At 41.6% G+C, this 23,921-nt stretch overlaps 1 protein-coding gene and 1 pseudogene across 1 annotated transcript in view; both read right to left on the bottom strand.

Annotated features, from left to right (window-relative positions):
• Positions 1 to 2,043, bottom strand: part of SIRT1 (sirtuin 1) — a 29,272-nt gene extending 27,229 nt beyond the window's left edge. The window contains exon 1 of the mRNA XM_027596415.1: positions 1,547 to 2,043. Coding sequence (XP_027452216.1) covers positions 1,547 to 1,949 — 403 coding nt within the window. The 5' untranslated portion in view covers positions 1,950 to 2,043. The remainder of the gene's footprint in view (positions 1 to 1,546) is intronic.
• A 132-nt stretch (positions 2,044 to 2,175) lies between these two features.
• Positions 2,176 to 14,317, bottom strand: LOC113920557 (annotated as a pseudogene).
• Between the last annotated feature and the right edge of the window lie 9,604 nt (positions 14,318 to 23,921).

Here is a 23,921-nt window from a genome sequence, read left to right as displayed (position 1 = left end):
CAAAGTAACTCAAGGTGGCTGAAACAATCTGCATCTAAAATGTATGAAGATCTGTTAACAGTTATGATGCAATGATTTTCACTGAATAAACCACTGAATATTCATTCATAGTGCCTAGGTTAAAAATGCCTCCTGGGTCAGCTTGCACCATTCATAGGAGTATATCCTCATCTTTATGGATTCTGCAAAGAATCTTAAAACTTCCAGTTCACCAAAATCTAGAAATAATTATGCTTAAAACACAAAAAGTACTAATTTACTTACACTGAATTTACAGATCACAATAGGAATTCATGAAACTTGTCAAAAACTTAAGTCATTCAAACATAACTATGACTACGCCCTTCTCTTATATAATACTAGACATACAAAGGTATATGCGTTATTCGTTTCCCATATTAAACTGTTTATTGAAATCAAGGGTCAATTTACTAATCTAGACTTTAATGCACACGAATGGTCAAATGGTCCATTGATTGGATTTACTGATAAAGACGAACATCCATCCACGACAGAAACATCTCAGACTGAAAATATGAAAACCCTCAAAGATGACATGACATATACAACTAACACATCTGTTTTAGCATACCAGAAAAATGTCAATTCGTGTTTCAGGCTTACAGATAACGCACACACAAAATTACAGCTAGCCTAAAAAACATTCTAAGTGTATAATTAGAAAAAAAAAGTACTACTTATATTAAAAAGTCTTAAAGTGGGGCGCCTTGGTGGCTCAATCATTAAGCGTCTGCCTGCGGCTCAGGTCATGATCCCAGGGTCCACGGATCGAGCACCACATCGGGTTCCCTGCTCCGCAGGAAGCCTGCTTCTCCCTCTCCCACTCCCCCTGCTTGTGTTCCCTCTCTCGCTGTCTCTCTCTGTCAAATAACTAAATGAAATCTTAAAAAAAAGAGTCTTAAAGTACTATCATGCTCCATACCCAGCATTAACTGCACCAAAGAACTATAATGTCTTTTAGAAAAAGCTATGCTTTTCCAATTTTGCAGGCTATGACTTTAGAAACAGCTTTACTCCTTAAAATTTAAAACAAGTTTAAAAATAGAGGTCCTTAAAAAAAAAAAACAAACCCAAAAATTGCACAGGTGTCAGTTTGCAAAGACAATTGCAAAAGGCTGATGCAAAGGACCAGCAAAAGTTGCAGATTTAACTGTGCAGGGAAGGGGTGTGGAAAAGCGGAAAATGTTCAACAAAGGCAATATGCTAAAAAGAGTAGGAGAGAGAAACTTTAAAACCAACTGCGGGAGCTTCGCCGCGCGGCGGCTGCGCAAAGCGCGAGGCCGCCCAGGAGGGCCGCGGAGGGAGGGAAAGAGGGAGCGGAGGGAGGGAGTACGCGGGCCGCTCCTGCAGCCCGGCCAGCAACCGGGTAGGCACACAGTTGAGGCCCGTGGTGGGGACAGGGAGGTCCCAGAACCAGACCTGAGCCCGCAGCCCGCCTCAGAGAACCCCCCCAACCCCACACCAGAAGGGGCCCCGAGAGAGGGAGGAGGGGATGCGCAGTCCCGGCCGCCCGCGCCCTGCGCACCTCGATACCCAATCGTCGCCGCCGCCGCCTCTTCCTCCTCGTCGTCGTCGTCGTCGTCGTAGAAGTCGTCGGCCGGCGGCGGCTCCCGGGATAGGCCCTGTAGGCCCGGCCCATTGTCTCCTTCCCCGGCCGTCGCCGCCTGGGCCTCCCGCTCCCCGCCCGCCGCCGCCGCCTCCCGCCACAGCGCCGCAGCAGCCGCGGGGCAGCCCCCGGTCGCCGCCGGCACCTCACGCTCAGTGGCCGCCCCACCGGGCTCGCCCGGGCTCCGCCCCAGGCCGGGACAGTCTCTTCGCGGCCTCTTGCGGAGCGGCTCCCCGGCGGGCGGCGACGCGGCCTCCCTCTCGGCCGCTACCGCCGAGGGGGAGCCGCCGGGCTGAAGGGCGAGCGCCGCCTCGTCCGCCATCTTCCAACTGCCTCTCTGGCCCTTCTCCCTCGCCTCCTCTGCTCCCGCTCGACTCGCGGCACTGGCGCCCCCGCGGCTCCGGCTGCGGGAGATTTAAACCCCGTCACGTGACCCGGCCCTCATCGCCCCCGCCCTCCCGCCGCTCCCGCCACCCACGCGGGCCGGACCACAACACGGCGGGTCACGTGGTGGGCGGAGGCGGCGTGGGCTGGGAGGAAACGCGGCCCTACCCCTCTGCAGCAGGCGAGTCTAGCAGCCAAACTCGCCCGTTTCCCAACTTCTTTTCAAAACTGGCTTCAAATCCCTGTTGCCCGGATGGCTCAAGTTTTGGTTCACACTGCGCATTTCCACTTAAGTCTGAAGTGCACACCTTGCTTGCCTTAGTCTTTTCTAGATTTAAGCTAAGAGGTTAAAACTTAGTTCCTGAGAGGCGATGAGGAATGAAGCTAGCCAAGGCTTAGCTTCGTGAAATACGCCGGATAGTCTTGTTAACAGCATAAGTAGAGGATAAAAGACGCATTTCACTCCTCACCCTCTTCACACCATTCTGACAGCTCCTCTTTGCTCCGTTTTCTTCTTGCTCCTGTCTTTAGCTGACTGCTCCCCAACCCCATCAGTTGCATGGTGGTGTAAATTGTCAAATCCTTAAAGGCAGGTGTTCGCCCTGAAAAACCTCTGACCTGGGGGGTTGGAGATCAACCTATCGGCTTTCCGGCCCCACCTTGGCTCCAAAGGTGTGTGAATTACCTTCTCTGAGTGTATTGGGTCAAGTGGGCGATAAGCAAAGAGCAGAATTAACCTGACTTGGCCCGTATACGCTTCTGACTTTGGGTTGGGATTTGAGATTCTTGCCTGCTAGCTTGAGCAATTTATTTGGCCTTTCTAAATGTAATATTCTCATCTCTAAAATGGTAATATTTTTAGGGTTGTAAGAATTGAGATACATGTAAGGTGAGGAGTACATAGTAGCTCAAAATATCAGTCCCGTAAATAAATGAATAATTAAAGTAGTTCCTTGCATACTAGAAGCCCCTCTACTTTCCACTTTCCCTGAAATTCCAGAACACTGTCACTCCCTATCTAGCCTTAACTAAGGCAAATTTAGAGCCAATGTTTGGTAGAGCATCTGCCTCTGCAGTGCGGCATTAGAACCCCTTAAAGGATCTCTTCAAGTTTATAGTGAACCATACCTTAAGCTTATGGGGGCCTGCCTATACTGAGCCAATTGTGAAAATTTAGGCAAGCAACTTGTTTCTTTATTTTTTTTTTTTTAAGATTTTATGTATTCGAGAGAGAGAGAGAGAGAGCGAGCATGAGCAGGGGGAGCTGCAGAGGGAGAAGCAGCATGGGGCTGGATCCCAGGACCCCAGAATCATGACCTGAGCTGAAGGCAGACGCTTAAGGACTCAAGCCACCCAGGAGCCCTGTTTCTTCATTCTTAAAATAAATAAATAAATAAATAAATAAATAAATAAATAAATAGAATGTTGAAAAGGTATTTCTAAGGTCCCATCCAAATCCAAAAGTTGGGAGTGCGTGGGTGGCTCAGTTGGTTAAACCTCTGGCTCTTGGTTTCTGTTCAGGTCATAATCTCAGGATCATGATATGGAGCCCTGCCTGGGGCTCCCCACTCCATTGGCACCAGCTTGAGATTCTCTTCCTCTGCTCCTCCCTGGCTCACTGGTGCTGGTGCTCACATGTGCGCAGGTGCACGCTCTCTTTTTCCATCTCCCTCCCTCCCTCTCCTTCCCTCTTCCTCCCTAAAATAAATAAATAAATCCTTAAAAAATAAATAAATAAAAATAAAATAAATAAATCTTTAAATCCAAAAGTCATTGCACTTCAAAATTAAACTGAGAAACTTTCCCACCTAGTCACTTTTCATTTCTGAAAGTGATCCCTTTTGTTCTTGAAGCCTTGGAATCATATCTGAAGTATTCCTTCAGATTGATGCCCTCTAACCAATCCGTGACTGGATCCTGTTGTCCTTCCTTCCCTCCTACTCTCCCCAATTCCTAATTACATAGGCACCTCACCCTTCCTGGCTGACAGTCTTGACCCTGTTCTCTCCCCCACTTTTTCTTCCTTAACCAACAAAATATTTCATAAATTGATTCTTAACCACATTGGTGGGATGTAATACATGAAATGTTGAGAGTCAGTATCCCATCAAAATTGAGAGAAAATTTGGGGTAGTTGCATGGCTCAGTCAGTAGAGCATGTGACTTTTTTTTTTTTTTAAGATTTGTCAGAGAGAGAGAGTGCCCGCCCAGCCAGGGGGAGCAGGAGGCAGAGGGAGAAGCAGGCTCCCTGCTGAGCAAGGAGCCCAATGTGAGACTCCATCCCAGGGTCATGACCTGAGCTGAAGGCAGACTGAGCCACCCAGGCATCCCAGAGCATGTAACTCTTAATCTTGGTGTTTTGAGTTTAAGCCCCACCTTGGGTGTAGAGATTACTTAACAATAACAACAACAAAAACCTACAAAATAAAGAGAATGGTTTACCTTTAAACAAAATTGAGAGAGAATTCCCAGCTTTTTTTGAGAAAGACATTTGTAAGCTTATGGACATCTGTTACTTACTCATTCATTCATTCATTTATATATATTGTACATCAAGGACACTTGCTGGTATTTAATAAATGCTATGTGATCAATATGATCGCTAATGTGCTGAAAAATCAGAGAGGGATATACATGACAGGTAGGATAAATGAGACACAAATGGTATTTAACAACAAAACAAAACCCTCTCAACTAGGCTTCTGGCCTACCAGTTGTTGAGAACTACTTGCCTGAAATTCAAGTCATTTTGAGTCCTTAAGGTTTGCAAGTTCACATTCAGGTTTTCAAACTTCCCCTGAATCTGACCTTGACCTTCTTGTAAATATTTTTAGCATTAGTATACTCTAACTTGAGTTTATCATTTTTAGGAAGCCATGTTTTTAAATAAGGAAGCTCTTTAAGTTCTCATATGGGATGATCTCCAAGCTACACAGTGCAAGATGTAGACCAGTATGTATAATATAATGCTATTTTGAAAAAAATAGATGGGGGAGTGTGGAAGGGAGACCATATATATGTATGTCCTTATATATGTAGAAAATAACTCTGAAAGCACTTAAATACATAAAAGTCTGCCACATATCTCTCATACTTTTTTGCCGGTGCCTCCTTCCCTAGAACAAGTCCTCTCTACTCCTTACTTAATACATTATAAAGCACATTCCCCTATTTCCTTTGTTAACTTATTTTTCTCTATGTTTTATTGATGGTCTCCCCCACCTAGAGCAGGAATTTTATTCATCCAGTTCACCTCTGTATCATCAGCTTTCTATGAGAGTAACTGGCACATATATTTATTGAATGAAAGAATAAATTAAGAATGTAAATGAATATTATTTCCATATAGGAAAAGAAAAGAAAAAGAAAAAAAAAGGCAAAGAAACAAGACAAGGAAATTCAGTTTGTCCCCAGCACAGTTCAGGTGAGAAAGTTTGTGAAAGATGACAAGAGGTTGATGGTACCTGGTTTGATAGGATGAACATAGATGCACCGGCCTGTGAGGTGTTTTCCAGCACCAACAACCAGTTCTCTGATTCCTCAGACACCACGTGGGTGTTCAACAACTCAACTCAATCCTGACACTAACTACCCAGAATTAGTAAAGATCTCACAGCTTCAGGAGTCAGTCTCACAGGACTGCCCCCCAATCAGATGCCAGTCACAAGTCTTAGAACTCTTGTACTTCTGACTGACTATAAATGGGGAGTTTGCATGGCACCCCCCTATAGTTCAAGAATTTGCTAGAATGGCTCACAGGACTCAGGAAGACATTACTTACATTTATAAAGTAAACATTTACTCTGTACCCTTACAAAGATTAGAAATGAACAGCCAGATGAAGAGGTACCTAAGGCAGGGTGTGGAAAGGTCCTGAGCATAGGAGGTTACGTCCCTTTGGAGTTGAAGTGCACCACCCTCTCAGGATGTGAATCTGTACACCAGTTCACCAGTTTCCTCCTAAGTGTTCAAGAGTCTTTATAGAGCTCAATCCGCAGCACACCCATACCCCGTCTTTGGAGGCCTAAAGTGGGGCTGAAAGTTCCCACCTGCTAATCACTCATCTTTGTGGTGACCAGCCCCATCTTGAGGCTATCTGGGAGCCCCCCCTAAGAACTACCTCATTAACATGAACTCAGAAGTGACAGAAAGGGGCTTATTATGAATAACAAAAAAAGCTCCTATCACTCAGGAAATTACAAGGGTGTTCTGTGTCAGGAATAGGGGACAAAGACAAAATATTTTTTTGTTATACCAATGTCATAGACTTCTGGCACTAGTCACTAAGATTTTTCACTTGCTTTCTAGTGCTAAGCCCCCTAAGCAGCCTTCAACAGTAATTTGGTTTCCCATATAGAATTTCCCACTGGGGAAAAAAATGTTTGAAGAGTTCAGTTCTATTAATATAAACAAATAAATTGGCTTTCTAGCTTTAATATCAGTCTCATATGACTACGATTTATTAGGGGAGTTAGTACCAACTCTGTGTCTTCTAAAAAAGTGGTATTGAGGGCGCCTGGGTGGCTCAGTTGGTTAAGCGACTGCCTTCGGCTCAGGTCATGATCCTGGAGTCCTGGGATCGAGTCCCATGTCGGGCTCCCCGCTCTGCGGGGAGTCTGCTTCTCCCTCTGACCCTCTTCCCTCTCGTGCTGTCTAGCTCTCTCATTCTCTCTCTCAAATAAATAAATAAAATCTTTAAAAAAAAATTAAAAAAATAAAAATAAAAAAGTGGTATTGACAAAACTAGTTATTAATGTGGAAAAATATAGATTCCTACCTCACAGTAAATGCAAAAATTAATTCTAGGTGGACTGAGGATCCAAATTAAAAAATACAATAAGAATACCATATAATTTGTAGCAAGAAAGATCTTAACTAGGACAGGAACCATTTAAAATATGTATTTCAGGGCACCTGGGTGGCTCAGTAGGTTGAGCATCTAACTCTTGATTTTGGCTCAGGTCATAATCAGGGTCCTGAGATTGAGCCCTGAGTCCGGCTCCTCATTCAGTGTGGAGTCTGCTTAGAATTTCTCTCTCCCTCTGTCCCTGCTCCCACTCACACTTTCTCTAAAATAAATAAATAAATCTTTAAAAAATAATAATAAAATAAAATATATATTTCCCTGTATGGGCCACCAACAAAATTAAATAAAAAATAAAATTAGGGGTGCCTGGGTATCTCAGTCATTAAGCGTCTGCCTTCAGCTCAGGTCATGATCCTGGTGTCCTGGGATTGAGCCCGGGCTCCCTGCTCAGCAGAGAGCCTCTTCACCATCTCCAGGTCCCCCCTGCCGTGTTCCCTCTCTCCATGTCTCTCTCTGTCAAATACATAAATAAAATCTTTACAAAAAATTTTTAAAAATTGAATTAAAAATGAAAAAATATATTTGAGTACCTAAAAATTTAAAATATGTTCAAATTTATTAGCAGTCAGAGATATGCAAATAAAACAATGAGGTGCCATTTTTCACTTCTTAGTAGGCAAACACAAAACAAATTTTATTGTTACCATCTATTGCATACCAGGCTATGGGGAAACTAATACTCTCATACATATGCATTGCGATCATAGTGTTGGAAAGTAATCTGGAATATTTATTAAAATTATAAACACACAATACGTTTCAAAACAAAATCCTATTTATCTTAACAAAATAAAAGTGTAAGACTATGAATGCCAGAATGTTTATTATGGTATAGATGTTGCAGGAAAAAAAGTAAAGAAACAATCCAGATGTCTTCATTAGGAAAACTGTTGATCAAATTATGGTGTACACCTATTATGGCATATTATGCAATCATTGAAAAGATCTACAACTGATCTTGAGAAATGTTTATGATACACTGTAACAAAAGAAGTTGCAAAAAATGTGTATACTATGATCTTTTTATTATTTAATAAAGATCCCTTATTTATTATTTTTAAAACCCCTATATACCTATATACAAACCTATATATAAATATGGCTATAGGGGCACCTGGATGGCTCTGTCGTCAAGCGTCTGCCTTCAGCTCAGGTCAAGATCCCAGGGTCCTGGGATCGAGCCCCATGTCCGGCTCCCTGCTCAGGAAGCCTGCTTCTTCCTCTCCTACTCCCCCTGCTTGTGTTCCCTCTCTCACTGTCTCTCTCTCTCTCTCTCTCTCTGTCAGAAAATAAATAAAATCTTTTAAAAAAATTAAAAATAAATAAACAAATAAATATGGCTATAGAGGCTTGGAAAAAGTATAGAAAGTTACATGTCAAAATGTTAACACTTTAACATCCCTGATAGAGAGGGTAGGCATAAACGTAAGGGTTGAGGACACATCAATAAATGTTTCTTGCTAAAATTTCATGTATTAAAATGAGCATTTATGGGGCACCCGGGTGGCTTGTCAGTGAAGCGGCCATCTTCGGCTCAGGTCATGATCCAGGAGTCCTGGGATCATGCCCCAGGTTGGGCTCCCTGCTCAGCAGGGAGTCTGTTTCTCTCTCTGACCCTCCCCCTTCTTGTGCTCTCTCTCTCTCAAATAAATAAATAAAATCTTTTTTTAAAAATGAGCATTTAGGGGCGCCTGGGTGGCTCAGTTGGTTAAGCATCTGCCTCAGGTCATGATCCCAGGGTGCTGGGATCGAGCCCCACGTCGGGCCCCCTGCTTAGTGGGGAGCCTGCTTCTCCCTTTCCCTCTGCTTGTCTCTCTGCCTACCTGTGCTCTCTCTCTATCTCTCTGTCAAAAAAATAAATAAAATCTTAATAAATAAATAAACATGAGCATTTATATATTAATTAATTAGGAAATAATAATTTAATTTAATAAATATAATAATATACAAATATGGTAATATATAATAATAAATGTATAATATATAATAATGTGTGTAATATATAATGATAAACATATATAACATGCTAATATACTAATAAATACAATAATAATGTAAAATTAATAATAATTTAAAAGGAAAAGAGGAACCATTTTTTTTTAAGATTTTATTTATTTATTTGACAGAGACAGAGATAGCAACAGCAGGAACACAAGCAGGGGGAGTGGGAAGAGGAGAAGCAGGCTTCCCGCTGAGCAGGGAGCCCGATGTGGGACTCGATCCCAGGACCCTGGGATCATGACCTGAGCCAAAGGCAGACGCTTAACGACTGAGCCATCCAGGTGCCCAAGAGGAACCATTTTTTCGAAACTACAATCTGAGGGCTACACTCTGGGTTCTGGAGATCAAGTTAAGCTCCTCCCACTCTGTGAGGCCTAAGTGGTGGCTGACTTTCCAGTTGTACATTGCTTCTTTTTAAATTTCCTAGGTATAGGGCGCCTGGGTGGCTCAGTCGTTAAGCGTCTGCCTTCGTCTCAGGTCATGATCCCAGGGTCCTGGGATCGAGCCCCACATCAGGTTCCCTGCTCGGCGGGGAGCCTGCCTTTCCCTCTCCCGCTCCCCCTGCTTCTGTTCCCTCTATCGCTGTGTCTCTCTCTGTCAAATAAATAAATAAAATCTTTAAAAAAAAAAAAATTTCCTAGGTATAGGGGCACCTGGGTGGCTCGGTCATTAAGCGTCTGCCTTTGGCTCAGGCCATGATCCCAGGGTCCTGGGATTGAGCCCCACATCAGGCTCCCTGCTCCACGGGAAGCCTGCTTCTCCCTCTCCCACTCCCCCTGCTTGTGTTCCTGCTCTCACTATCTCTCTGTCAAATAAATAAATAAAATATTTAAAAAAAATTAAGGGGCGCCTGGGTGGCTCAGTTGCTGAGTGTCTGCCTTTGGCTCAGGCCATGACCCCAGGGTCCTGGGATCGAGCCCCATGTCGGGCTCCCCGCAGTTCCCTCTCTTGCTGTGTCTTTCTCTCTCAAATAAATAAATAAAATCTCTAAGAAAAAAAATTAAAAAAAATTTCCTAGGTATAACCACAAGTTTAGCAGATGTTATTCTTTCATGGTTTCATGTATATTATTTTGTCTTTTGATTAGTTTATCACACGACTGTTGTACTTCCATACAGAACGTGAGTATTCTATACATTATCGAACACCATGTGGAGAGATGTGTGGGATGTCCAAACTAAAGCCAGCCTGCCTTCCACTAGCAATATAAAGATCTAGACCAGTGGCTCTCAACTGGGGCAATTTTGCCCCCTATCCTCCAGAAGATCTTTGACAATCTGAAGACATTTTTTGGTTGTCATAACCCAGTGGGGGAGGAAAGGATGGACCATGGACATTCAGCAGATAGAGACCATTAATACTGCTAAACATTCTATAATATAGAGGACAGCTCCTGACAACAGAGAGTTTTCCAGCCAAAATGTCAGCAGTGCCACAGTTGAGAAACTCTGTCCTAGAGTTTCAACCACAAGGACAGGTGGTATTGGTTGGGACTCTAAGTGACAAAGATCCCCAAGGCGATGAGGGGGCAAGCTTTTATTAGCAAGGCCAGGTTAAAAAGTAGCATAGGCAGTGGGGTGCCTGGCTGGCTCAGCTGGTAGAACATGTAACTCTTGATCTTGGGGTTGTGAGTTCAAAGCTCCATGTTGGGTGTAGAGATTACTTACAAATAAAATCTTGGGGCGCCTGGGTGGCTCAGTCATTAAACGTCTGCCTTCAGCTCAGGTCATGATCCCGGGGTCCTGGGATCGAGCCCCACATTGGGCTCCCTGCTCTCCTTCTCCCACTACCCCCCGCCCGCTTGTGTTCCTTCTCTCACTGTGTCTCTCTCTGTCAAATAAATAAAATCTTAAAAAAAAAGAAATTAAATAAATAAATAAAATATTTTTTAAAAAAGAAAGAAAAGTAGCATAGGCAGTGATTTTCAAACTTTGGTTTTTAGCAGCAGAATTTATCTATTGAATGATCTTAACTCTATTATATAATGTAGATACATTTCCTTTAATATTTAAAGGACTCCACCAATAATAAGAAAAAGATTGATAGCTCAGCTGAAAATGAAGAGTTCAATTCATAGAAAAGGGAATGCAAGTAGCTTTTAAACATGTGAAAGAGAAAGGAAAAAAAAGAAAGAAAAAATAAACATGTGAAAGATGTAAAATTTCACACAATGAAATGCCATTTTTCACATATCAAGAGAGTAAGGAACCAAAATTTGGCCATATGTTACATTGGAAAGGATGTGAAGAGCCAGGCCCACTTGTATAGTAATAGTAGACATGTAAGCTGGTACAATCCCATGGAAGGCAATTTGGCACTATTTATCAAAATGTAAAATGCAGGGGTGCCTGGGATGTCAGTCGGTTAAGCAGTTAAGCATTTGCTTTTGGCTCAGGTCATGATCTCAGGGTCCTGGGATGGAGCCCCATGTCCGGGCTTCCTGCTCCGAGGGAAGCCTGCTTCTTCCTCTCCCTCTGCTGCTCCCCCTTCCTCTGCTGCTCCCCCTGCTTGTACTCTCTCTGTGTGTGTCTCTCTCTCTCTGTCAAATAAATAAATAAAATCTTTTAAAAAATGTAAAATCCGTATGCCTTTTAATCTGGCAGTTTCAATTCTAGAAATCCATTTTATAGATATACTTGCATATTGTAAAATGACATATATGCAAGAACATTCATTGTGCCATTGTTTATACTAGCAAAAGGTTGGAAATACACTAATTGTCCATTAATGAGGAATTGGTTAAATGTTTTACCAGTACATATGTTTATATGCATATAAATTATCACTTAAACTCAGGAAGTGGGTAACAGAAATTGCTCCTAGGGAGGGCAAATGGGAGACTGAAAGACAAAGGTATAAAGGAGTTTTTTTTTTTACTATAAAATCTTTTGTGCCTCTTGAAGTCTTCACCATGTACATCATTACACATCACACATGTGTGTGTTAGTATGTCATACATTACATATCTTAAATATATAAAAGGAAGGCTGTTCTCATTGAAGTAGACTCCCCAAGTTTCCACCACAGCATCCCTCAAGACATCACTTATTTTTAAGGTCCTAAAAGAACATAGTAAATAAGCCACTGTCAGAGTTATGTTAGAGTAGACTAATTGCTGTAATAATAATCCATAGATTTCATTGGCTAAGTGCAACAAAACTTACTTTTCTTTCTTTTTTTTTTAAGATTTTATTTATTTATTTATTCGAGAGAGAGAGAGAGAGAGAGACAGCAAGGGAGGGAACACAAGCAGGGGGAGTGGGAGAGGGAGAGGCAGGCTTCCTGCTGAGCAGGGAGCCTGATGCGGGGCTCGATCCCAGGACCCTGAGATCATGACCTGAGCCGAAGGCAGATGCTTAACGCCTGAGCCACCCAGTAGCCCCCAAAACTTACTTTTCATTCACACAACAATCCTACGTGGCTGCTCTTCATCAGATGGCTTTTGGGATCAGCTTCCTTTGAAAAGTGACCAAGAGACCCTTGTTCCTTCTATCCTGTAGTTTTGCCATTGGATAGGCAAAGGAAATTAGGTAACATCTGTTGAAAGGTTTTATGGGCCAGTCCTGGAATTGACACTACTCCTTCTCCCATTCAACTATCTAGAAACAGTCAAGTGGCTGCACACCAGGAAGCCTGGGAAATCTTATCTTTCAATGTGATAGAATGGAGTTGAGGGCAAACAGAAGACAATGACCAGGAGCCACTCATTATAACTTTTTTTTTTCATTTAAGACAGGAAATACTTTATTCAAACCCATCGGAGAAAAGGACAGCTTGGGTCTGTAACAAAGCGTCATGTTTTAATGCACAGGTCAGTAATTGTATATGAGAGTATACACTGCTACATATAAATTAACTGATCAGAGCACAACTTTCAATGTTCAAAACAGAATAAGCCTCCTTCTAAAAGCAGCACCTTTGTGACATTTTTGTTGTTGGGGGGAGGGGCAGAGCGAGAGGGAAAGAGAAAATCTTTTTGTTTTTTCTTAAAGATTTATTGATTTATTTTAGAGAGAAAGAGACCACAAGGGGAGGGGAGCAGAAGAGGGAGAGACTCTCAAGCAGACTCCCCGCTGAGCACAGAGCCCAAGATCTGACCTGAGATCATGACCTGAGCCTAAATCAAGAGTTGAAAGCTTAACCAACCGAGCCACCCAGGTGCCTGACTTTGTGGGCACCTTCTCCTTCGCCTTCTCCTTTTACAGAATCCACACCAACCTTCTCATAATTCTTCTGAAGTGCAGTCATGTCCTCATAGGCCTCAGAAAAAGCTCCTTCCTCCATGCCCTCGCCCACATACCAGTGAACGAAGGCACACTTGGCATACATCAGGTCAGACCTGTGGTCCGGGCGAGCCCAGGCCTCGGTGATGGCTGTGGTGCTGCTCAGCATGCACACAGCTCGCTGCACGTTGGCCAGGTCTGCAGCAGGCACCACAGTGGGAGGCTGGTAATGAATGCCAACTTTGAAGCCAGTGGGGCACCAGATGGTACGTGTGGTCTGGACGGTGGCAATGGCAGCATTGACATCTTTGGGAACCACGTTGCCACAATAAAACAGGCAGCAGGCCATGTATTTACCATGGCCAGGGTCACATTTCCCCATCTGGTTGGCTGGCTCAAAGCTTGCATTGGTGGTCTGTGCAACAGAAAGCTGTTCATGGTAGGCTTCCTCAGCAGACATGATGGGGGCATAGGTGGCCAGAAGGAAGTGGATGCGGGGCTAGGGCACCGGGTTGGTCTGGAATTCTGTCAGATCAACATTCAGGGCTCCATCAAATCTTAGGGAAGCAGTGATGGAGGACACAATTGTACCTATCAACCTATTCAGGTTAGTGTAGGTTGGAAGTTCAATATCGAGGTTTCTACAATAGATGCCATAGACGGCCTCATTGTCTACCATGAAGGCTCAGTCAGAGCGCTCCAGGGTGGTGTGGGTAGTGAGGATGGAGTTGTTGGGCTCAACTATAACTGTGGAAACCCGGGGGGAGGGGGAGATGGGAGTGGGTAAATGGAGAACTCCAGCTTGGACTTCTTGCCGTAATCCACAGGGACATTCCCTCAGCAGGAAGGTAAACCTGGAACCAGTTCCCCCTCCAGAGCTGTGGCACTGGTTTCCAAATTCAGTCCAAGACAAGGTCAATGATCTCCTTGCCAATGGTGTAGTGCCCTCGGGCATAGTTACTGGCAGCATCTTCCTTGCCTGCAATGAACTGCTCAGGGTGGAAGAGGTGGTGGGCAGTGAGTGCTAGTGCAAACCTCATCAGTGACTGTGGGTTCCAGGTCTACACACACGGCCCTAGGCACATGCTTGCCAGCACCTGTCTCACTGAAGAAGGTCTTGAAGGGGTCATCTCCTCCCCCAGTGGTTTTATCCCAGCAGCCACTGCCAATGTGGACACCAGCCTGGCTGACGTGGATGGAGATGCATTCATGCATGGTTGCTGCTTTGGGGCTACTGAGCAGATGGTGGAGAGAAAGAGGAGAGTTGGTTGTTTCTTATAGCGTGACTCAGGCAGTTGATGTAAGAGAACCTCCACTCATTATAACTTTATAAAGAGTTTCCAGAGGGCACCGCCTGGATGGCTCAGTCCGTTAAGCATCCGGCTCTTGATTTCAGCTCAGGTCATGATCCCGGTTGTGAGATCAAGCCCCGCATCGGGCTCCACACTCAGCAGGGAGTCTGCTTGAAATTCTCTCTCTCTCTCCCTCTCCCTCTGCTCCCCCCCCACTCTCAAAATGAATAAATAAATATTTTTTAAATTTTATTTATTTATTTGAGAGAATGAGAGAGAGAGAGAGAGAGAGAGCATGAGAGGGGGTTGGGTCAGAGGGAGAAGCAGACTCCCTGCCGAGCAGGGAGCCTGATGTGGGACTTGATCCCGGGACTCCAGGATCATGACCTGAGCTGAAGGCAGTCACTTAACCAATTGAGCCACCCAGGCGCCCTGAATAAATAAATCTTAAAAAAAGAGTTTCCAACTAGCCTTTCACGGAATGCATCCACTTCTTTTATGGTGTGTTTTGATGAACAGAAGCATTAATTTTAACATAGACTAATTTATCAGTCTTTTTGTTCATACTGGGTTGTTTGTGTTCTTCCCCCTTTTTTTCTACTGAGCTATAATTGACATATAACATTGTATCAGTTTTAGGTGTACAACATAATGATTTGATATATGCATATATTGCAAAATGATTACCAGAATAAGTTTAGTTAACATTCACCACCACACATAGTTACAAAATTGTGTGTGTGTGTGTGTGTGTGTGTGTGTGTGTGTGTGTGATGAGCTTTTAGCTTTACTTAACCTGACCTGAGCCAAAGGCAGACGCTCAACTGACTGAACCACCCAGGCACCCCTTTTCTCCACATTCTTGTCAACACTTACTATGGCTTATCTTTTTGATGACAGTCATTCTAACAGGCATGAGGTGATATCTCATTGTAGTTTTGATTTGCATTTCCCTGATGATTAGGGATGTTGAACACCTTTTCATATACCTCTTGGCCATCTGTATGTCTTTTTTGGAAAAATGTCTATTCAGATTCTCTGCCCAGTTTTTAATTGGATTGCTTGTTTTCTTTTGAGTTGTATGAGTTTATTTTTTAAATTCATATTTTGGATATTAACCTCATCAGATATGTGACTTGCAAATATTTTTTCCTCTTCAGTAGGTTAACTTTTCATCTCATTGATGGCTTTCTTCACTATACAGAAGGTTTTTAGTTTGATACAGTCCCACTTGTTTATATTTGCTTTTGCTGCCTTTGCTTTTGGCGTCAAATCTAAAAAAATCATCTCTAAGACTAATGTCTAGGAGCTTACTCCCTGTGTTTTCTTCTAGGAAGTTTATGGTTTTAGGTTTTATGTTCAAGTCTTTAATCCATTTTGAGTTGATAATTGTGTATGGTAAAAGATAGTGGTCCACTTTTATTCTTTTGCATGCGGCTGTCCAGTTTCCCCAACGCTATTTATTGCATGTGGCTGTCCATATTCCCAACATCTTTCCCTACTGTATATTCTTAGCTTTTTTGTCATAGTGTTTTAATTTGTCTTGTAAGTTCTCTCTATATTTTGGATTAAAGTCCTTTGTTGGTTATGTGATTTGCAAATATTTCTCCCAGTCTGCAGCTTGTCTTTCATTCTCTTGGATCCCTTTATGGAGCAGAGATTTTTAATATTACTGAAGATCAATTTATAATTTTTTTATGAATTTTGATGTTGGAATTATATCTAAGAACTCTTTGCTTAACCCAAGGCCACAAATATTTTCTTACATTTTTCTTCCAGAAGTTTTTTAGTTGTACACTTTAAATTTTTTTTTAAAGATTTTATTTATTTATTTAACAGATAGAGACATAGCAAGAGAGGGCACACAAGCAGGGGGAGTGGGAGAAAGAGAAGCAGGTTTCCCACGGAGCAGGGAGCCCGATGCGGGGCTCGATCCCAGGACCTTGGGATCATGACCTGGGCCGAAGGCAGAAGCTTAACAACTGAGCCATTCAGGTGCCCCTGAACACTCTAAATTTAAGTCAACTTCATTTGGGCTAGTTTTTGTATAAAGTATATGAAGTATGGGTCACGGTGTTTTTTGTTTTTATTTTCCTACTTTTTGCCTGTTTGTTCTATTTGTATCTATTTGTTCCATCACCACTTTTTTTAAAAAGATTTTATTTATTTATTTGAGAGAGAGAACATGCGCACAAGTTGGGGGACAGAGGGAGAAGCAGACTCCCTGATGAGCAGGGAGCCTGATGTGGGTCTGGATCTTGGGCTTCGTCATGGGCTCCATTGCAGGCTCGATCCCAGGACCCTGAGATCATGACCTGAGCCAAAGGCAGACACTTTACCAACTGAGCCACCCAGGTACCCCCGTCACCATTTCTTGAAAATACTATCTTTTCTCTGTTGAATTAACTCTGCACTTTTGTCAAAAATCAATTGTGGGTTTTTTGTGGGTCTCTTCTGGGACTCTATTCCGTTCCATGGATGTATATGTCTTTCATCAAAACTATACCATCTTGATTGCATAACTTTATAGTAAATCTTAAAATCTGGTAGTAGCAGTCCTTCAACTTTGTTCATCTTTAAAATTGCTTGGGCTATTCTAATTCCTTTGCCTGTCCATATAAAATTTTATATTGGGGCGCCTGGGTGGCTCGGTTGGTTGAGCGACTGCCTTCGGCTCAGGTCATGATCCTGGAGTCCCGGGATCGAGTCCCGCATCGGGCTCCCTGCTCAGCGGGGAGTCTGCCTCTCCCTCTGACCCTCTTCCCTCTCATGCTCTCTCTCATTCTCTCTCTCAAATAAATAAATAAAATCTTTAAAAAAAAATTTTTATATTAAGTTTGCTCATACCTATCTAAAAAACCAGGCTGGGATTTTGACTGTGATTCCATTGAATCTTTAGATCAGTTTGGAGAGAATCAACATCATAACAATAGTGAATGTTCCAATATTCCAACCAGCATATTTTCCTGTTTATTTAGATCTTTAATTTCTTCCATCAGTGTTTTGCAGCTTTCAGTATACAGATCTTGCACATATTTTGTTAGACTTATACCTAAACATTTCATTTTTGGGGTGCTATGGTAATTTTTAAATTTCAAATTCTAATTGTTCATTCCTAGAATATAAAAATGCACTTGATTTTTAATATTAACCTAGTAATCTGTGACTTTACTAAACTCACTGGTTCTAGGAGTTTTTTAGTCTGAGAATAGAGACAGTTTTATTCTTCTTTTTTTAAAGATTATTTATTTATTTATGTATTTATTTATTTGAGAGATTGAGAGAGAGAGAGAGAGAGAGCATGAATGGGGTGAGGGGCAGAGGGAGAAGCAGATTCCCCACTGAGCAGGGAGCCCAATGCGGGGCTCAATGCATGGACTCTGAGATCATAACCTGAGCGGAAGGCAGATGCTCAACCAACTGAGCCACCCACGTGCCCCAGTTTTATTCTTTCTTTTCAAATCTATATGCCTTTTCCTGTTTTTGCCTTATTGCACTGGTTATAATTTCCAATGTTTAATGTGAGTAAAGAGAGCAGACATCCTTGTCTTTTTCAGACGTTAGGAGGAAACATTCAGTCTTTCCTATTATGTGTAATGTTAGCTGCAATGTTTTGTAGACTTTCTCTCTCAGGAGAAGGAAATTCCTTTTATCCTTAGTTTGCTGAGAGATTTCTTTCTTTTTTTCATTTTTTAAAAAAAATGTATTCATTTGAGAGAGAGAGAGAGAGAGAGAGCATGAGCAGGGGGGAGGGTCAGAGGGAGAGGAAGAAGCAGACTCCCTGCCCAGCAGGGAGCCCCACTCAAGGTTCAATCCCAGGACCCTAGGATCATGACCCAAGATAAAGGCAGACACCTAACTGACTGAGCTACCCACGTGCCCCAAGAGGTTTTTTTTTTAAATCAAAAATAAGTGTTGAAATTTGTTAGATGTTTTTTTCTGAACCTATTGAAATGATCATATGGTTTTTCTTTAGTCTGCTGAAATGAGGAGTTACATTGATTGATTTTGATTTATTTGTCAGAGAGAGAGAGAGAGAGAGAGAGCAGAAGCAGGGGGAGTGGCAGGCAGAGGGAGAAGCAGGCTCCCTGCTGAGCAGCGAGCCAGACGTGGGGCTGGATCCCAGGCCCCTGGGATCATGACCTGAGCCAAAGGCAGATGCTTAACCTACTGAACCACCCAGGTGTCCCTATACCTCTGTATTATTTTATATATATATATATATATATATATATATTTCATTAAAAAAACAACTTGAGTGTTAAAAACATTTCTTCTAGGGATACCTGAGTGGCTCAGTCAGTTAAGCCTTTGGCTCAGGTCATGATCCCATGGTCCTGGGATCAAGTCCCACATCAGGCTCCCTGCTCAGCGGGGAGCCTGCCTCTCCCTCTGCCTGCCGCTCCCCCTGCTTGTGCTCGCTCTCTCTCTCTGACAAATAGGTGGATAAAATCTTAAAAACAAAACAAAACAAAAAACAAAAAAAAATTTCTTCTGGAATGAGCTATTGTTACTATTATTATACAATTTATCAAAATAACAATATAATTCTGATAATTATTGAGAAAAAAATAAAATTTTTTGGAATTGTATACCTAATGACACAAATCAGTATGAAAACTTTTTTCAATTACTTTAAGCATCCATGAATGAATATTAGTTATTACTAAAATTAATTTAATGATGTATTTCATTTAGATCAATATATAAAAATATCACTTCAAAATATAATCAATATAATAAAACTTACACTGCTTTGGTTTTGTTTTTGTTTTTTTAAGATATTTTTATTTATTTGAGAGAGAGAGAGTGAGAGAGAGGATAAAAGCAGGGTGAGGAGCAGAGGGAGAAGCAGGCTCCCTACTGAGCAGGGAGCCTGACAAGGGGCTCGATCCTGGGACTCCAGGATCATGACCTGAGCCTAAGGCAGCCACTCAACCAACTGAGCCACCCAGGTGGCCCACTGCTTTGGTTTTTAAATTTAAAATTAAAAATTCAATTCCAGTTACCTCAGTTACACGTGGCTAGTGGCTACTGTATTGTGAAGTATAGGTAGAAAATGCCCCACGTATAAGTCGCAAAGCCAGTCCTTATTATCAATCTAATCAGCCAAATTTGATTTACTTTCTGTCAGAAAAAGTCTTCATTTCTCAACAAGAAATTATGTTAATATGCACTGTGATAACATAAAATTATAAAAACATTTTATAAGGGCTATACTTGTGATGAGCATAATGTAACATACAATTTTGTTGGATCACTATGTTGTACAACTGAATCTAATGTAACATCGTATGTCAACTATACTTAAATTTTTTTAAAAATTAAGTTTTAAAAATTAAAAAAAATTTATAAAGATTTGTCATATAAAATAGGTTACTAAAAGCAGCCAAATAAGATTTTAAAGGTGGTCAATACAAACTTCTAGTGATAAAATAAATAAGTCCTGGGCAATGTGCTGTGCGGTATGGTGACTATAGTCAATAATACTGTGTTGTATATTTGGAAGTTGCTAAGAGAGTAGATCTTTTTTTTTTTTTTAAGATTTTATTTATTTATTTGACAGAGAGAGAGAGACAGCAAGAGCAGGAACACAAGCAGGGGGAGTGGGAGAGGGAGAAGCAGTCTTCCCACTGAGCAGGGAGCCCAATGCGGGGCTCGATCCCAGGACCCGGGGATCACAACCTGAGCCGAAGGCAGACGCTTAACCGACTGAGCCACCCAGGTGCCCCTAAGAGGGTAGATCTTGAAAGTTCTCATCACAAGAAAAGTATCTGTAACTATGTGTGGGTGACAGACATTAACAAGCCTTATTATGGTGATTATTTCACAATATCAGTATATACATATAACAAATTATTATGTTGTATAACTGAAATTAATGTTATACGTCAATGATGCCTCAGTAAAACAAAGAAAAATGAAGGAACAAAAAATACTTAATCACTCATTTTTCATTAGATCAACTCACAAATTACTAAAATACAAACTATTACTTCTCTATTTAATGTATAACTAGAATTTTAAAGATAGGTATTTAAAAATAAGATATGTATTTAATAATGTCACAAGAACTTGAATGAGTGTCTCCTCTTTTTCACTCTGTAAGGTCAGTGACCACCGATTTTTTTTCACTTTTGGCTTCAGCTTTTCACCCAATATCTAGCATTAGCATTAGTGCTCAATAAATGTTTTTTTAATCAATCATAAAGTTCATAATCGGGGCGCCTGGGTGGCTCAGTCGGTTAAGTGACTGCCTTCCGCTCAGGTCATGATCCCGGAGTCCCGGGATTGAGTCCCGCATCGGGCTCCCTGCTCGGCGGGGAGTCTGCTTCTCCCTCTGACCCTTCCCCCTCTCATGTGCTCGCTCTCTCTCTCATTCTCGCTCTCTCAAGTAAATAAATAAATAAAATCTTTTAAAAAAAAGTTCATAATCATTAATACTATATAACTTCATATAGCCAAGTAAGTCTTGGTACTATTACCTCAAAGGAAGAGCCAGAAACCCAACAGGGGAAACTAAGATGAGTAATATTCTCTCCTATTCCTCCTAATTCCTAATGATGGGAAGTTTCTTGACTGGTTATTTATTCATTCAAAATATTACCCCATTCTTGAGAGATAATGGTATAGATCAGAATGATCTGCTTTTGTCTAATGATCTGTCCTGGGCTTCATGTGGCAGGAATTTCTTCGGGGTTAAGTGGTAAATATACCAAGCTAACTTCAGACTAGTAAGTGAGGTTCTGTGCTAATAGCATAAACCCTCTGAGGAAGAACTGGTGAAGGAGATTTGTATTTGCCTTGTAGGTTTCCAAAGAGGGCACAGGCTCACCTCAAAGACATAACAAAGTCCTCTAGGCAAAATCAAGGGATGCCGTGATTATTAGGCCAGCTCCTGAAGAATTAAGAAATGGACAGAAATCCAGGTGATGTCTTCTTGGAAACATCTTTGCCACTTACACCTCTTGTATGGATGGAGCCCTCTGATGTTTCTACCTAAGTTTATCAGTTCAAGTAATATCAAATATGTTTGATGTAAAACTTTATTGGGCCCTATTTTTTAAATCTACTTTACCACTAATATTAATTCTATCTTGAAATCTTCACTTAGGGACGCCTGGGTGGCTCAGTTGGTTAAGCGTTTGACTCTTGATCTCAGCTCAGGTCTTGATCTAAGGGGCATGAGTTCAAGCCCCGGGTTGGGCTCCATCCTGGGCGTGGAGCCTACTTTAAAAAAAAAACAAAACAACCAACTACATAAAGATACATAATAGGAGGTGAACATGAACAGGAAATACTTAATTCCTGACCACAGAAAACTTGGGGAATATATCATTTATCATTCAAATAGAAGGCATTCAATAAATATTTGTAGAATGTACATGAGAAAACTTTTTGTGGTAGGTGGGATTTTGAAATCTAGCGTTACTGCCGATTTCTCTACCTTTAGTGCCCGTGGTTCTTGGTCAGGCCACTTCGGAGATTGAAGAGATAGACCAGGTGAGGAGTGGGGAGCAGCAAAACAAAGTTTATTGAGCAATAGTATAAAGTTCCCAGAGAGGAAGGGGGCCTGAGATGGTTGCCCCTGGAGTTTCTAAGTTTAGGGGTTTTTATGAGCTCTTTTGCAGAACCATCTTAAGCAATCAGTGTTTGCTGAGTCCTGCCAATCAGGCTTTGGTCATGTATCTGTCTACCTATTAGGTTAATATCAACGTGCTGATGGTCTTTTTTTGGCTGACATCTCGGGGCTTATGTCTTCACTGCCCCTTGCCCATGATATTGACAAATGTTTTCTGGTTAATTGCCTTATTTTGGGCCGTTTTGCAGAAGTCATTTCTGCAAAGGCTGCAGAGCAGAATGCTAGTACAGTCCTGTCTAAGCTGCAAAACAGAATGTTAGTACTATTTTATTTTCGCTGTCCTGACTCCATATTTTCTTGTTGGGGACCCTGGCCCTGACTACCTAATTGTCCAACTAACTCCTAACAGCATCTGTTGGAATTATAATTAAAATATAAGCTAGTTAGGGGCACCTAGCTGCTCAGTCAGAAGAGCATGCGACTCTTTTTCTTTTAGTCTGAGTTCGAGCACCACGTTGCGTGTAGAGATTACTTAAAAATATGTATATATAGGGACACCTGGGAGGCTCAGTAGGTTAAGCATCTGGCTTTTGGTTTCAGCTCAGATCGAGTTCTCAGGGTCCTGGGATCAAGCCCCACATTAGGCTCCCCACTCAATAGGGAGTCTGCTTGAGGATTCTCTTCCTCTTCCTCTGCCCCTCTCCCCTTGCCTCTCTAAAATAATAAATAAATCTTAAAAATATATATATATATATACACTAGTTGGACTGCAAGTCCGCTAAATAATTAAATTAATAAATCACTTAAATTTATGATGATAGTGGTAAAGAAAAGAAATAAGGTAGATAATTAAAATTGCAGTTAATCTACCATATTCTAATGAAAGGGAAATTACCGTGAAGTTTAAATATCATCTGCAGGTAACTGGTAAAATTCCTAGGCAGCCAAAACCTTATCCTAGGAAGTACATTATTTTCTGGAAGAGGATATTCTCCCTTGAACTTTGTGGGTTTAAGTCAGATGTTGATTCAGAAATGATAAATTTGATCAAGAAAAAAAATTTTTTTTTAAAGATTTTATTTATTTATTTGACAGAGAGAGTTAGGGATAGCAGGAACACAAGCAGGGGGAGGGGCAGAGGGAGAAGCAGGCTTCCCGCCGAGCAGGGAGCCCGATGTGGGGCTCCATGCCAGGACCCTGAGATCCTGACCTGAGCTGAAGGCAGATGCTTAAAGGCTGAGCCACCCAGGCGCCCCAAGAAAAAAATTTCTAAGGATGTACCATTTAAATAGGTTATTAAAAGCAACCAAGTAAGACTAAGTCAACTTTGATGTGATACAAATTAATCTATTTTTTATTATAATGATAAAACATGATCCTAATCTAAGAATTTTATTACTTAATTTACAATAATGCAATATGTACAGATACAATTATATTATTACGCAAACAATGAATAGTGTTTGTAAATATTAACGTATGGTGATTAACATAACATAATAAAATTTAAAAAAACAAAACAATTATGTCATTTATAAGATTTTATTTTTATTTATTTGTCAGAGAGAGAGCACGAACAGGGGAATCGGCAGGCAGAGGGAGAAGCAGGCTCCCCACCAAGCAGGGAGCCCGATGTGGGACTCTATCCCAGGGCCCCGGGATCACCACCTGAGCCAAAGGAGATGTTTAACCAACTGAGTTAGTTAAACTAACTACTAAACTAAAATTTAGGGGACAACCCAGTTGTCCCCTAAAATTATGTCATTTATAAAGATGTGGCATTTCTCAGCAAATCTATGTGTGCATATTGATCTCTGATATTGTTTTTAAGGAAGAGTTAAATAACGATTATGAAATAATTCCATTAATTAAAGATGGATCCTAAATTATTCTATTAATTTTCCTGGACACATCATCACATTTTTCCTGTGTATTTTAGCAAAAA

The sequence above is a fragment of the Zalophus californianus genome, chromosome 15 (genome assembly GCF_009762305.2).
Source record: "Zalophus californianus isolate mZalCal1 chromosome 15, mZalCal1.pri.v2, whole genome shotgun sequence".
In the NCBI taxonomy this organism is placed as follows: Eukaryota; Metazoa; Chordata; class Mammalia; order Carnivora; family Otariidae; genus Zalophus; species Zalophus californianus.
Note: the sequence above shows the minus strand (reverse complement) of the source record. Positions and strands in the feature narration are given on the sequence as shown.